The sequence below is a fragment of the Alosa pseudoharengus genome, unplaced genomic scaffold (genome assembly GCF_046254945.1).
Source record: "Alosa pseudoharengus isolate Yale_2024_CS ecotype anadromous, Long Island Sound unplaced genomic scaffold, YU_APseudo_1.1 YU_APseudo_1.1_scf_1, whole genome shotgun sequence".
In the NCBI taxonomy this organism is placed as follows: domain Eukaryota; kingdom Metazoa; phylum Chordata; class Actinopteri; order Clupeiformes; family Clupeidae; genus Alosa; species Alosa pseudoharengus.
This window is the reverse complement of record NW_027468564.1, coordinates 47722549-47739060: the sequence shown is the minus strand read 5'-3', so window position 1 is coordinate 47739060 and position 16512 is coordinate 47722549. Positions and strand designations below refer to the sequence as shown.

The following is a 16512-nucleotide window of genomic DNA, read 5'->3' as shown; positions in this document are numbered from 1 at the left end:
AGGTGTGTCAAGTGCTACAAGACTAAAATTTGAAAACGATGCAGATAAGATCAGGGACGGACTGGGACTAAAAAAAGGTCCTGGATTATCTTCCAAAAAGGCCCATTACCATTCGCACTCGCACACATATTAAGGGCCCTATCTCGTGACAGTCTTCAGCTGTGCTCCATACGTGTCTCTCGCCTCTCCCCTAATCACTTTTAACCGTCATTACCAATTTGGAAATGATGGTGAATAACTACTCATCATGAGATGTACAGTATTTCGTAATATCTTTATTCTAATTATGTTTCTCATTGTAATCGTGCAATTTGTAATGCTTTGCATGGACGTGCGCTGGTGTGCATTCATGAATGATAGAAGGATGGTGCGTGCACCTGCCAATATGACTGTTGACATGCGCTCTTAAAATAGCATATGAACAACTAGCCATTGACTTCTGACCAGGTTTAGGTGGTGTATGATAGCAATTTTTAGACAATGCGCTAGGTCCCTCCCTAGGTTGTTAATTGCCACACCGGGTGAATAACGAGTATTACGCCATGCGCTGGTGGCCCAAAATACAGCCCTAAGTGTCTAAATGGCCTTGAGTGTATGTTCATTTTTTTAAGACTAACGGACATTGCACACACTGTACAAAGCTTACAGCTTGTTGCACAGTATATCACCAAGATGTGTATGGACCCAGGTTAGAGCAGCTATTGCAAATATTGTGGTAGCAAACGTCTAGACAAGTAGACAATGCAACTCATTTTTCGTCATTCAATAATGAGGCAACAACCTGTCGAGGTATGCAGAAATAATGGAGGAGACGGATACAAAGAACTCCCCGATGCAAAAAGAGTTTTCTCCACCAAGTTAATTAATTCTGTATATTGGGACACCTTACAGGATGTTATTCTGTTTGTCCCCCATGTTGCCAGTCATGTATGTAGGCAACAGACATGCATTTAGAGCAGTGTTTTTCAACCACTGTGCCGGGGCACACTAGTGTGCCGTGAGAGATCATCAGGTGTGCCGCAGAAAATTACCCAAATGTCACTCACTGGTCCAGAAAAGCAGCTGTTGCATCAAAGAATTTATAACCACATGCTCTCATTGGTTGTATGATTGCACTATTTGTAGTATGCAGGCATTGTACAACAGGGGCCCCATATCCAGTATTCACAGAATCATCACATATCCAGTTCATAACAACAATTAAATTAGATATAGTCACCTACAAATGAAACAGTTGTTTTATTGAGCAGGTCTTGCATAGAAGCCATAATAAGGCCATATCTGTGTAATATTTGAAATGTTATGCTATGGTATGATTATTTTTTCTTCACACAGGATGTTAGTGTGCCATGGGACATTTTAAGTGTCAAAAGTGTGCCGTGGCACAAAAAAGGTTGAAAACCACTGATTTAGAGCACAAAAAGGGAAATGCAGTTCAGTTTAAAAAGAGGCCGACCTGTTAAATTCGTCGTACTACATTTGTTGATGTATTTGTGCCCATTTCTGCCTGGAAGGAGGTCTATCATTATCTCTGCCATTTTTGTTAATGCAGTTAAATGCATATTTTCTTGTGGTTACCATATCATGGACAGCTGCCAATCTCTCTGCATCTCTCTCTTGCAGATGCGGTTGGCTGGAGATCGGGTCAAGAATGCTTGATGAATGCTTTTTTGTTTGCTTGCTTATGGTGATCATGTCAACTGTGTTGTCATGATGTCTGTTTTGAATCGTAATAAATTACATATTGTGTGTGTGTGTTTGTGTGTTATTTCAACCTGTATTTAAACTTTGTGATCATTAGTCATGCAAATATAGCTTTTTCTATGCCATTTTTGCATGATTGACCGAATACACTACCACATGTATTTCCAAGGATTTGTGCTTTATTTTCGTGTCAGTCAAGTGAGCTCTCTTACTCCACCAATCTCTCTCTCTCTCTCTCTCTCTCTCTCTCTCTCTCTCTCTCTCTCTCTCTCTCTCTATTTCAGAATGGGTCATTTTATTGCAACTGAAATGCAAGGTACTGTCGAAAATGGACATGGTATTTTATTGCAATTGTTTAACTAATGTTGAACTTACATCTTTACGATGTCCTTGACAATCACCTTTGAGACAATCTGATAAACCGTGTGAGGGGTCAAAAGTGTTCGGGTCAGTGGTCAGTGGTCAACAACCCTTGCTGAGTTGTGTTTGCTCTGAAACTGCACACCCCAACACCCCTCTCTCTAGCGACCTTTGATTTGACCTTTGGCCTTTGTGTTACAGAAGGCTGATAATGTCTGTAAGCTGAAAACCCTGCAGGATCTGGCGAGAAACTTAACAGAGTCTTCCAGAGTGCCGCCTTCGGTGAGTTCAACTAACAGATAAGGCACGGTCAGACGGTCCAATGTCCCGCAGTTTACTCAAATCTTATGCAAACATTATAGAGGTGCTGATCAGTGCAGAACCTGCAGTGTAGAAAATATATCCTCAGTAAGTTGAAGACACGTCCTCTTTGTCAAATGTCTGCCTTGCTTTTGCATTATAGCTTTTTTTTTTATGCACCGTACGTACAGGGCATGATATTCTTTGAGCCTGGTCTGCATGGATCCCTGTGATGCATGTGTGTGTGTGTGTGTGTGTGTGCAGGATTTGTTCCGATCATTGGACGTGTTGCTGGAAGCTCCCCCAGTGGGTCAGGAGGATGTTGTGCTCCAGCTCACTGAGAAGCTGGTGCAGAACGTGCAGACCTCCTCTGTCACCACGGAACACACGGAACATCTCACATACAACAGTGCAGGTGTGTGGACATCAAATACAATGAATTCAGCTCTAACCTGTCATCTCTGTTCCTTTCAGATCAACAAAAATGTCAACAAAAAAAAACAAGGTTCTATACCTAAATATCTACCAATGTACAATACCCAGGCGAGCGCACGCGCACACACACACACACACATTTGATTTGTGTGTGTCACACCTGTGTGTGTGTGTGTGTGTGTGTGTGTGTGTGTGTGTGTATGCGTGTATGTGTGTGTGTGTGTGTGTGTGTGTGTGTGTGTGTGTGTGTGTGTATGCGTGTATGTGTGTGTGTGTGTGTGTGTGTGTGTGTGTGTGTGTGTTAATGTTACACCTGATTTTTGTTTTTCTTTTGTTTCTCTTACTTAGAGGTGGGCATCATGCAAGTAGGACCAAATACGTCTTTAACTGGGTCCTTGCAGCTAAAGACTGTTGACATTGTTCTTGAAATTGATCTTCTGTCAATCGCACAACACAACAATGGTACGATTACGAATGGTAACAATTACGAATGGTAATATGCACAAAGCTTTTTTTTTTTTGGTGAGGGCATGCATTCCTTTAGGAATATTGAACAATATTCTCTAATTCTCTCTGGGGTTGCCTGGGGCGTCATACAAGCTATGACTACCACTGCCCAAAATAGTCCCTCCCTGACAAACACAATGATTTTCTTACTCCAATAACTCTTTTTTCCTTTATTTAGGTTCAGCATCTGTGATCCTCATAAATTCCAACTACATGCACAGCGTCTTCAACAACAGCCATTTCCGTCCAGAAAATGCTAAGCCAACATACATGGGCGCCAAAGTGGTGTTAGTCATCTTGACCCAAGTAATGGTCAAGAGGCTGTCCAAGCCAATCAACTTGACCTTTCAACACTTTAACGTAAGGTCTCACTTCCCTTCACTTTGTGTGAAGTTTATCAACAGACATTATTATGACCGCCGCGCAGCGAAGCGGCGGTCATATAGGTTTAGTCAGATTTTTTTTTTTTTTTTTTTTTTTTTTCTTTTTCGCATGCCCAAATTTCTGTCAATGAGTCCCGGGACACTGAAAGACCGGGGTAGACGAAACTTGGTGGACATGTAACCCCAAATGGATAGCATGGAACCATCGTTTTTCGTTTTGATCTGTAGCCCCCCCGCTGGACTGCACCCCCCGAAAGGAGGGTAGGGCAGACACAGTTTTCTGTGAATATCTCGATATAAGGTTTAGGAGGACCATTTTTTTTTTGTAAGTTGATCTCAAGTGGCCATGTCAACCCATTCCATAACCACTCATTTCATGTATAGCGCAACCTAGTTAAACACAAAAAAGTAAAAATGAGGTGTTGTAATCGCAGGTATCTGTGACCTAACATAGTCAAAACTGCACGAAATTGGAAGTGTAGGATCATTATGACACCCTCTGAATGCACGCCAAGTTTCGTGGAATTCCATTCATGGGGGGCCACACAATAAATTAATTTATGTTACTATACACCAACTGGCCTGTAGGTGGCCGGAGACAGTTTTCTGTGAATATCTCGAGAACCGTAGGGCCTAGGAGGTCCACCTTTTTTTTGTATGTTGATCTCAAGGGGCCATGTCAACCCATCCCATTACCACTTATTTCATGTATAGCGCCACCTAGTTAAAAATTAAAAAGCAAAAATGTAGGTGTTTTCATCACAATATCTCTGGCTGACATGGTCAAAACTGCACGAAATTGAAAGTGTAGGATCATTATGACACCCTCCGAATGCATGCCAAGTTTTGTGTACTTTCGTTCATGGGGGGCCTTACAATAAAATAATTTATGTGTACATTTAGTGACGTACACCAACAAGGATTCCCGGGACACTGAAAGACCGGGGTACACAAAACTTGGTGGGCATGTACCCCCACATGGATAGCATGGAACCGTCATTTTTCGTTTTGATCTGTAGCCCCCCCGCTGGACTGGACCCCCCGAAAGGAGGGTAGGCCAGACACAGTTCTCTGTGAATATCTTGAGAACTGTAGGGCCTAGGATGACCATTTTTTTTCCGTATGTTTGCCTCCAGGGGTCATGTTAACCCATTTCATGTGCACACATGTGCACAAACAGATACACACGCACACACACATTCACAGTAATCATACGTATGACATATACTCACACAGTAGACATATGTACGCTTCCATGCACAGGCACATACGCAGGCACACACACAAGCACGCACACACACACACACACACACTCACACACACACACACCCACACACATAACATAAACATAACACAAACAATCAAGAATTTCTCAGAATTATGAACAGGCAAGATGGAGGTGGGGTTGTATAAAATGAATTTTACATGTGAAATCTATGAACTAATCATGTTTTGGGACTTGTTGTCTAGCAGATACCAGTGAGAATTGAGTGTGGATAATGCAATTTAGTGAGACAGTTAGAATCATATAGGCCTTTCAGCGTGATTTCTTTTTGTGGAAAAAATGTGCTGGACTGGGCGGCGGTCATATTTTGTCATATTTTGTACCGCTCTGCGGTACATCTAGTTTAATAGTGCACTGATAAATGTCTTCATCATTTTAAAGACACACGTTGTCTGTCAGTGAAGTTGTTAAGATAAATTTGTCTTACTCAGACAGACAAAGCTGCTACAACATCAGCACAACATTCACAACATTAGGACTTGCACAGAAGCTCTTGAAGACCCAACTCTCAAAAAAGTCCTCTCCCAAGATATCTAACACATCTAACAACCCAACACACCTATCCTGCACTTAGCATGCACTACCTTTCTTCTACTTCAACCCAACACACATATCCTTCACTTAGCATGCACTACCTTTCTTCTACTTCAACCCAACACACATATCCTTCACTTAGCACGCACTACCTTTCTTCTACTTCAACCCAACACACCTATCCTTCACTTACTGGCATGCACTACCTTTCTTCTACTTCAACCCAACACACCTATCCTTCACTTACTAGCATGCACTACCTTTCTTCTACTTCAACCCAACACACCTATCCTTCACTTACTAGCATGCACTACCTTTCTTCTACTTCAACCCAACACCCCTACTGTATCCTGCGCTTAGCATGCACTACCTTTCTTCTACTTCAACCCAACACACCTATCCTTCACTTAGCATGCACTACCTTTCTTCTACTTCAACCCAACACCTACTGTATCCTGCGCTTAGCATGCACTACCTTTCTTCTACTTCAACCCAACACACCTATCCTTCACCTACTAGCATGCACTACCTTTATTCTACTTCAACCCAACACCCCTACTGTATCCTTCACTTAGCATGCACTACCTTTCTTCTACTTCCTTCTCATTCCACTGCTATCAATACACAACTTTGAATACACAATGGCTAGACTAGTGCTTAAACGTCTCCACTCTCATCCTCTGGAAGTCTCGTAGTGTTTGTAAAGTAATATTTATTGTTTCTGTAACGTCTCCTTTGCAATGTAGCTTCAATGTTAATCCTCATTTTGTAAGTCGCTTTGGCTAAAAATGTCTACCAAATGGATACATGTAAATGTAATCTTTGCTCTCATTTTTTGCTGCAAGAGGGACCAAAATCCAACCCATCATTACTCTGTCTATACATGTATAATGAGTTGTAACAATGAATTAGTCTTGAATCCTGAAACCTCTTTACACTGCTTCTGTCCTAGGTCTCAGACCCAGCGGATGAGCCTGCCTGTGTGTACTGGAGTGAGGGTGCTTGGGTCACAAACGGCTGTTCTGCCAGCGAGTCCAACTCCACACACACGGTGTGCTCCTGTAGCCACCTGTCCACCTTTGCACTGATCATGCAGACAAACCCGAACACTGAGGTCTGGACAACAACTTCAATGTCAAGTTATTATTATTATTATTATGACCGCCGCGCAGCGAAGCGGCGGTCATATAGGTTTAGTCAGATGTTTTTTTTTCGTTTTTTTTTTCGCATGCCCAAATTTCCGTCAATGAGTCCCGGGACACTGAAAGACCGGGGTACACGAAACTTGGTGGGCATGTAACCCCACATGGATTGCATGGAACCATCGTTTTTCGTTTTGATCTGTAGCCCCCCCGCTGGACTGGACCCCCCGAAAGGAGGGTAGGGCAGACACAGTTTTCTGTGAATATCTCGAGAACCGTAGGGTTTAGGAGGACCATTTTTTTTTTTGTATGTTGATCTCAAGGGGCCATGTCAACCCATTCCATAACCACTCATTTCATGTATAGCGCCACCTAGTTAAACACAAAAAAGTAAAAATGAGGTGTTGTAATTGAAGGTATCTGTGACCTAACATAGTCAAAACTGCACAAAATTGGAAGTGTATGATCATTATGACACCCTCTGAATGCACGCCAAGTTTCGTGGAATTCCGTTCATGGGGGGCCACACAATAAATTAATTTATGTTACTATACACCAACTGGCCTGTAGGTGGCCGGAGACAGTTTTCTGTGAATATCTCGAGAACCGTAGGGCCTAGGAGGTCCACCTTTTTTTTGTATGTTGATCTCAAGGGGCCATGTCAACCCATCCCATTACCACTTATTTCATGTATAGCGCCACCTAGTTAAAAATTAAAAAGCAAAAATGTAGGTGTTTTCATCACAATATCTCTGGCTGACATGGTCAAAACTGCAGGAAATTGAAAGTGTAGGATCATTATGACACCCTCCGAATGCATGCCAAGTTTTGTGTACTTTCGTTCATGGGGGGCCTTACAATAAAATAATTTATGTGTACATTTAGTGACGTACACCAACAAGGATTCCCGGGACACTGAAAGACCGGGGTACACAAAACTTGGTGGGCATGTACCCCCACATGGATAGCATGGAACCGTCATTTTTCGTTTTGATCTGTAGCCCCCCCGCTGGACTGGACCCCCCGAAAGGAGGGTAGGCCAGACACAGTTCTCTGTGAATATCTTGAGAACTGTAGGGCCTAGGATGACCATTTTTTTCTGTATGTTTGCCTCCAGGGGTCATGTTAACCCATTTCATGTGCACACATGTGCACAGATACACACACACACACACATACATTCACAGTAATCATACGTATGTATGACACATACTCACACAGTAGACATATGTACGCTTGCATGCACAGGCACATACGCAGGCACAAACACAAGCACGCACACACACACACACACACACACTCACACACACACACACACACATAACATAAACATAACACAAACAATCAAGAATTTCTCAGAATTATAAACAGGCAAGATGGTACGGAGCCCTCCGGGTGACATGGGGGAAAAAAAAACATGGGTTAGAAAAAAAAAAAAAAAAGTAGTGGGGAAAAAAAACATGAGGAAGAAAAAAAAAAACAATGCACTTTTGCGGGATCTCATTGCGGGATCTCGCAAAGTTTTGCGAGATCTCGCAAAAAGTTTTGCGAGATCCCGCAAAAGTTTTGCGAGATCCCGCAAAACTTTTTGCGAGATCTCGCAAAACTTTTTTTCTACTTTTGGAACTTGCTGGGCTTCCTACTTGACCCCAATAGGCCCACAAACCACTACCGCCAGATGGCAATCGTATCATGATACTATGATTGCTCTATCACTGTTGCGTGTTGTGGGTTTTCTGGACACATTACATAGGCCTATGACACGGGAGGGAGAGGGAGACACCTGCGTGCAGACACGCACACACGCAGGCGCGTAGCAAGCGTGGGGGATGTGGGTGTTATAATGTACACAGTTTTGCTGGAACACGATTATATCCCCCACACTTTTTGTCAGATTAAATTGAAAGTAAAATATGGAAATAAACGCTCCCGTAAAGAGTTGGAACCGTATCTATAACGAACACACAGAGACACAAATAGGTCTGTTGATTTGATTGAACGGTCATCCAGCCAATCACACCAAGTTAGGTGAAGAACCAGAGCCGCTCTGATCAAATTCAAAGTGTACGTCTTTCAAGGCTGCTGCTTGGGTCTGCATTGTAACGTCTGCAGTGAGCAGATTTCAGATAGGATAGAATTGAAATGATAATTGTTACCGCATTATGCTAATTTAGTAAATCAAAATTCACTGTCTGACTGACAGTTTTTGCCACAATGCAGGGAGTCAAAGTGAAAGCGGGGTGCGTGCACCAAGGCACCTGTTTCTGCAGGAAAACCTTTGGCTACTGTTCTCAGAGCATTATGCTTTCTCTGCCTATGATCTGCAGCTTTTCTCAAACTATGGGCCTCCTCAACAATGAACCTACTACTGCTCCACGTAGCCGCGAAATTAAGTTATGCCCGGTGCTTCACACATCTGCTCATTTGCAGCATATAGTGAATGGCTACTTGCGAACATTGTGGATTACTTGCGAACATTGTGGATTACTTGCGAACACTGTGGATACTTGCGAACTCTGTGGATTAGGCTACTTGCGGACTCTGAATTATCTCTGGACACTTACGGTCAGTCTCATAACGCTCCAGGCTGGAGCTGCTGTACGGACTAAACCAGTACTTTCTTAAAGCCGGTCATAGGACCCTGTGATCTAGCTCAGTCTATTGATTGCCTTGTTATTGCAGTCTAGTGTGGCCTACTGTGTGTGTGTGTGCGCGCTTTGAGTTTAGCCCCCGGCCGGGGTTAATGGCCAGTCCCTTCCCCTAGTTTAACTCGGCCATAGAGAGGGCTAGTTTAAGCGGGTTGTATGAATGCGGGGTGGTTGTGTGTGGGAGGTAGTGGTGTATTAATTAATTCTTGTGAATAAACTGTGAAAAGTAAATCCCGAGTTGTGTGTGTGTGTGTAACTCCTCCTCCGACTACCAATAACATAATTAGGCTACAATACTTATTCATTTGGTGCCATCAACTATATAGACATAGCCCAGTCAGCACACATACAGTACGTCTCCAAGACGCTTGGAAAGGAACAGCTTACATCGCGTTCCATTTAGAACGTTTTATTTGATCGATCTTACAAACGGCGGCGTCAAGACACATTTGAGTTCTACATCGGAGATAGAGGGCTTATGATCGATCATGCTGTGTGCGTCCATGCAGCAAGTGAAACTGGAGGTAACGTGGGCTAGAAGCAACAATAGTTTAAACAAAACGTGGCTTCCTGTAACTATCAATGGAAAAATGCATAGAAACTGCTAATCATAATCTTTAAATTGACATTAATTAAGCTGGCTATATGCAACACAATTTATATATATTCCCTTTGCATATGTTTGGGTAGACTTCAAACGTTTTTGAATTTGAGCTTACAGTTCTGTGTCCTTTACATTTATTTAATAGGTATTAGTGATACCCAGGGTGCGATTTTGTGTAAAAAACAGAGGGGGGGGATTTTGAATATGTTTGTAACCCCCAACCCCCCCCCCAAAAAAAAATGAACGAACGAATAATTTCATAGCTAATAATAGCCTATATTAATTTTGCCAACTTTGTAACATTTACCTTTAGCTTAGTTTTAGTTTACCGTTGTGTATGACTTTAAACAGCGATTGTGCTCAGCTCCTCTAATGCAGGGTTGGACTACGTTTTGATAAACATACAAATTCACCTTGTTCTTGACCCATCTGAAATGACTCCTCTACCTTTGCTGCCTCCATCCTTTCTGTATTTGTTATGTAAAATGTTGTATATGATGACACTGAAGTCTTGAGTTAGTGAATTGGCTAACAGTGTTAGTTGGTATACAAATAGCCTACACATTGCGCTACACGCTGCGTAGGCTGCGTGCATTCTCTCTCCTGCAGATTTGCGTTCAGTAGCCAAGTGCGTAATATTGTAAAAGTTGAAAAAATAAATGTGTTTATTGAAGCCTACAGAAAATAAATAGCTTACTATCATACTGTCAGTTAATTGGCTACAGTGCAGTGAAGAGTTTGGAGAGAAGTTATAGGGCAACTTGAAGTTTTATGAAAATAATTTACGAACCAGAATATATAAGCTTCTATTTCTTGCAGCTGTTAAAACACCCGCTAGATAGTTTAAATACCCGCCACCAACATTTGTTTTTGCTGTACAGATTATTTCTGTAAGTTATTTGTCTACTAGGCCTAGCCTACTGGCTGATTTATCAAACGAGTGCTTTCTCGTTCGTCCTCCGCAAACTACTAGGTGTTTAAAGTAGGACGATATGCTGCTCTGAGCGCGTTTCATGTTTGGTTCAGCGCTGTTTTCCCTGCGGAAGTTCCCGCACTAAAATGTTGAGAGGGACTGAAAATGTTACAATGTTTTTGTGTTCGATGACGTTCAGAAATGCCGTCTGCCCGAATGCTACTGAATAGCCTACTCTGATATATTGACACTGAAGATCGCGAGTTTAAGTAGGCTAGCAGTTAAGTTGCATTCATCGCTATCAAGGGGTTTAATCCTTGTCCCCACCAGAGATAAAAATAATTTAGCAGAGGTAGGGATAGGAAAACCAGAGTTGGGGAAATCCTCACCATCCCCCCCTACAAATCGCACCCTGGTGATACCTCGAAATTAGGCTGCTGTCTGTTAGGCAATTTATTGTAGCCTGCTGTGTGTGCGTGTCTGCACTCAGGTGTCTCCCTCTCCCTCCCTTGTCATAGGCCTATGTAATGTGTCCAGAAAACCCACAACACGCAACAGTGATAGAGCAATCAGAGTATCATGATACGATTGCCATCTGGCGGTAGTGGTTTGTGGGCCTATTGGGGTCAAGTAGGAAGCCCAGCAAGTTCCAAAAGTAGAAAAAAAGTTTTGCGAGATCTCGCAAAACTTTTGCGGGATCTCGCAAAAGTTTTTGCGAGATCTCGCAAAACTTTGCGAGATCCCGCAATGAGATCCCGCAAAAGTGCATCGTTTTTTTTTTCTTCTTCATGTTTTTTTTTTCCCACTTTTTTTTTTTTTTTTTTTTCTAACCCATGTTTTTTTTCCCCATGTCACCCGGAGGGCTCCGTAAGATGGAGGTGGGGTTGTATAAAATTAATTTTACATGTGAAATCTATGAACTAATCATGTTTTGGTACTTGTTGTCTAGCAGATACCAGTGAGAATTGAGTGTGGATAATGCAATTTAGTGAGACAGTTAGAATCATATAGGCCTTTCAGCGTGATTTCTTTTTGTGGAAAAAATGTGCTGGACTGGGCGGCGGTCATATTTTGTACCGCTCTGCGGTACATCTAGTTATTATTATTATGTTATTCTTTTTATGATTTACTTATTTATTCATGATATCACTTTTGTGATTTGTTTTCAGAGTGATCCCGTTGTAGAGGCGTTGAGTGCATTTTTCGTGCTGGTTGGCCTCGTCTTCCTGACCCTAGCCGTGTTGACCTTTGCCCTTTGCCGGAGGAACTCCCGAGTGTCCAACATGGCGCGGCTCAACCTCTCTGTGTGCCTGCTGCTGGCTCACGCCCTCTTCCTCTTCACTCAGACGGCCCTTCGCCTCATCCAGCCACACAGGGTGCTCACATATATTTCTCAGTATATCTTTCATATATTTCTCTCACATATTTTCCTCAACAAATCTTTTATATATTTTCCTCACACGTGTTGCTGAATGCTAATATTATAGGGGAGTGTATTATTACTTGTAGTAGTAGTAACAGTAGTAGGTGGATGATTATTGGTTGTGATGGTAGGTAGGTTGATAGGTCGGTAGGTACTTTATTGATTTCAAAGTAGATTAAGGTCATGCATAGTATTATCTTTACTTATCCCAAAGTAGTTTTACGTAATTGCAAGTATTCTCTTTTACTGATCCAAAAGTAGATTCAGATATATTCAGAACAGTATTACCTGTCTATGGGACATATTAGGTTGATTTAGTTTGGACACTAGCAGCAGTCTGTCTGTCCTGCAGGTCCTGTGCAAGCTACTGGCCGGCGTGCTCCACTTCCTCTTCCTGTGTTGTTTCGTGTGGATGTCCACCGAGGCCGTGCTGCTCTTCCTGTCCGTTCGTAAGCTGCGGCAGATCAAAGCCAAGGACCGCACTGGCCCGCACTGGCGATACAAGCTTCTGATTGGCTATGGGATCCCACTGGTCATCGTGAGTGTGTCTGCGATGGCTATGCCTGACGGACATGGAAGTGAGAAGTGAGTAGGGAGGGAGTGTGAGGAGTTTTAAAGATACCACAAGTAGTTTTGTTGACAAAAAAATAAAAAATAAAAGGTTAGACCTTACTTGAAGGTATCTACATGAGAGTGCTACCAAATAAAATCCTTTTGGACTTACAATGATGCAACTGCAAATACATAATAAACAAATAGGATTTCCATATAATAACCAATTAGCATAAGTTGTTTCAGCCCATTTTTGTATTTCTGTACATGTTCAGGCAACATATTTAGATTTATGAATTTAATGAATCTCCAATCGGCTGGTTTGCTTTTAACTGAAGTGGGCACATTGTAACAGCTTTTCTCTCATTCCTTTCTTCACAGGTGCTGGCTGGTGACAGAGAAAGGATTCAACTGGAGTTTTCTTGGTCCTGTCTGCTTAATCCTCACTGTGCGTACTAAATTATAAAATTGTGTGAGAGAAAGAGTGATAAAGAGAGAGAGAGAGAGAGAGAGAGAGAATTAATTGCTGTGCTGTTGCTGGATTTACCTTCGTTTCTTTCTTTGAAGGGAAATATTGTGCTCTTCATCATCATCTTCCTCACCATCCACATCACTCTGAGGGCGGCACACAGCGAAGCCTCTAAGGTCAAAACCACCAGGTATAAGAACAGGACAGCTATCGCAACCTCCCTCGACAAACACACATACAGAAACACACACACAAACATTTTAATGCTTTTATTTGAATGCAAGGGAAGATTTACAGATCAAAACATTGATGGAAGTATGTCACATGCTTAGACAACTAGTCTTGCTGATCCTAGCACTTACCTGTCTTGAACTGATACGCAACTGTTTAAAAACAGCACTCACTGATGCACTTATTCTTACTGTACTCTACCTTTTTCAAATTGTCCTAAATTGTTGAGGGAATTGCTTTAAAGGTAAACTATGCAGTATTGGCAATTTCCTTACTGTTTTCTCGGTTTTTGCTTCTTTTTCACTGGCTCTGTCATGACGAATGTCTGAGAAACTCCATTGCTACCATTGCTAGCCGGTGCCTGTCGTGTATGTGTATTTGAATGCAGTAAAGCAATTCATTACAATCCTTACACTTCCTGACACTGAGGCCGTCGGCCCGTCGGCCCACAGTTGCAAGGGTGGTTTTTCCGCTCACAGGCACTAGGGGGAAGCGAGACGGCCACCATTCAACCCGAAAAAAGTCATATAACCATTCCAATGACTCTGAAGCGGTTAAAGGAAGGTAAATTAAGCTAATAAATGTGCATATTAAGCTAAAAAACCTGCATAGTGTGCCTTTAAAACTTAAACTCTTTACCATGTTGTTAGTCGCTTTGGTTAAAAATGCGTCAGCCAAATGTAATGTAATGTAGACAGGTCTGATCAGACACAGAATGCTTTATGCTAGTCATCCTCTCTGCACTAGTGGCGATGGATAAACATGGCATCGTTGTCTCCAAATGGATACAATACCTAGACTCTGACAAAGACGTGGCAGAAAGTCCAAACGTTAGTTCTTTGGGTTGGCATATTAAAATAAAAAGTTTAAACATACCGGTATGTGTTGCTCCGGTAAAACTCCTCTCACCCACTACAATCTACGTGGATACAATACCTATTATTGCAGAGATGTAGAAGTATTTTACTAGTCTTTTTGCGTTTGGATTGTTTAGTCCACACAGTTGCAGTCCACGAGAGAAAGATAGAGAGAGAGAGAGTTTGATGGTCATTTCATTGCAGACTCCTCCTGATCAAAATCATGGCCCAGTGTGTGATCCTCGGCTGCCCCTGGATATTTCTGATGGCGTCAGAGAAGAGTAGAGTGCTGGAGCTCCTCTTCGTCTTCCTCACCTCCCAGCAAGGAACCGCCATCTTCCTCATCCACTGTCTACTCAACAACGAGGTCAGTCAGTGCCTTTGAGTGGGCTTTCGTCGGTTGTTGTCAGTTAAAGATATTTACAGTTAGATATACACATTCACAGTAAAAAGCAAAGAGTTTGCACACCAGATTCAGCCTCCAAATAGATGTAATGGTTTGTGTGGTGTTTCAGGGCTGAGCCCTTCCTCTGATATGCATGCTTCTTGTTGACAGATACATGTGTACACACACAGGTTCATATATTTGTCCCCAGGCACTTTATCACGGCTAACTAAACTGTGACCATGTGTGATGCTGCTTGATAGCAGGCTGTCGGTGTAGATTGCAGTGACTGACCTTTGACTTCTATGTCACTAGTCTCAGGTGAGGCAGGCCTTTGTTTTTTCGCCTGTTTCACACCATGTCTGTCCTTGTGCCATTCGGCATTGTCTGAAGGTACGCAAGCAGTACGCCACCTGGTGGAAGAAATATGGCCTGAGCAGCAAGCCCCCAGGGACCTCGGACTCTGTCACCCTCACAACAATTCAGCACTGTAGCAACTCACAGATGGGACACACCTCTCTGGACACCGCCCAGATGACTGAAGCCAAGCCTGATAAGGGTGATTAGTGTGTGGATGAGGAGGCCACTCAGCTCAAAGACTCATTAGTTAGTTTTAGGACAGAAGTTAAAGGTGAAATTGACAGCAAATTGTGTACGCTCAAATTTGTAAACAGTTCTGCTTCTAGGAAGCAAACACTGTGGCATGGACCAAGCAATGAGTAATTCCAGTGAATCAGCACTTTGCATCGAGGGTAAGGAAGGGAAGGGGTATAATTTTGTTGGCAGTTTAGCCCAAATATCAACCTTTTGCCACTGTTCTTCATTGGTCCAAAATGTGTCATATTATAACTAGAATTTGCTAACTTGTAGACATTTATTAAAATTTGATTGGGGATTTAATTGTGGAAAATATAGACAAAAAATTATTTTGTGAATTGTAGAAAGATGCAACTGGGAAAGTTAAAAAAGTAGCCTACAAAGTCTTATAGTTCTAGCAAATATTTTTAGTCATATAACTGCTTAAATTTAGCTTGTTATAAAACAAATAAAAATGAGCAAAGGCTGCAATAATAGATAATGTGTGAAACTATTTAGACTTTTAATTTTTTTTTATTTTTAAAGGTTTTTGCTTAGAACTTACTGTTTGTTTGCTTAGGTTTAAATAATGTTTTTGCTTAAAGTGTTTTTGCTTAGACTTAAAAAAAATTTTTTTCTTAAAACTTAGTGTTTTTTGTTTTGCTTACAACTTAAAGTGTGTTTGCTTAGATATAAAATGTTTTGTTTTAGATTTAAAGTGTGTTATGTAAGGAATAACAGCTGCCGAGGTGTCCTGTTATACGGAATTAATGGACGAGGGCGAGAGGCAAAGAACTCGCCAACGCGCAGCGGAGTTGCCTCCGGCCAAGTCCATTAATTCCGTATAACAGGACACCTCGAAGGCCGTTATCCCGCTTATCACCCGGTTGCCACTATAGACAAAAGTCATGCCTTTAACACGCAAAGGAAACAAGCGGTTCCATTTAAAAAGAAGCCGACTTGTAGGCTAGCCTACAACTTTTTTTTGGCCCGTATGGACAGTTAGCTTGTTTACAGTTGATTCCATTGTTGCGAAGCCTGCTTTCAGGCTCAACCGTCATCCCACTATGGTTGTTATAGTTACCATTCATAAGCATTGATATGCAACGGTGATTAAACTTTTTTTTACCAAATCTACTTCGTAGGTGTCCTGTTATTCAGAATTAATAGCCACCCCACCAGCCAATCAGAAAAGAGTATTTCT

General features: G+C 42.0%; 1 protein-coding gene across 3 annotated transcripts in view; it reads left to right on the top strand.

Moving 5' to 3' along the window:
- LOC143130924 (adhesion G protein-coupled receptor E3-like) overlaps window positions 1-15810 on the top strand; it is a 17472-nt gene extending 1662 nt beyond the window's left edge. For 2 of the 3 annotated variants that reach the window (XM_076290233.1, XM_076290215.1), the window contains exons 2-13: window positions 1624-2020; window positions 2266-2346; window positions 2629-2779; window positions 3148-3261; window positions 3485-3666; window positions 6461-6622; window positions 11985-12191; window positions 12591-12823; window positions 13172-13238; window positions 13358-13449; window positions 14552-14714; window positions 15126-15810. In XM_076290233.1, coding sequence (XP_076146348.1) covers window positions 3159-3261; window positions 3485-3666; window positions 6461-6622; window positions 11985-12191; window positions 12591-12823; window positions 13172-13238; window positions 13358-13449; window positions 14552-14714; window positions 15126-15299 — 1383 coding nt within the window. In that variant the 5' untranslated portion in view covers window positions 1624-2020; window positions 2266-2346; window positions 2629-2779; window positions 3148-3158 and the 3' untranslated portion in view covers window positions 15300-15810. Of the gene's footprint in view, window positions 1-29; window positions 2021-2265; window positions 2347-2628; window positions 2780-3147; window positions 3262-3484; window positions 3667-6460; window positions 6623-11984; window positions 12192-12590; window positions 12824-13171; window positions 13239-13357; window positions 13450-14551; window positions 14715-15125 lie in introns of those variants that run through there. The other variant, XM_076290224.1, reaches the window with a different exon arrangement.
- The last annotated feature ends 702 nt before the right edge of the window (window positions 15811-16512 follow it).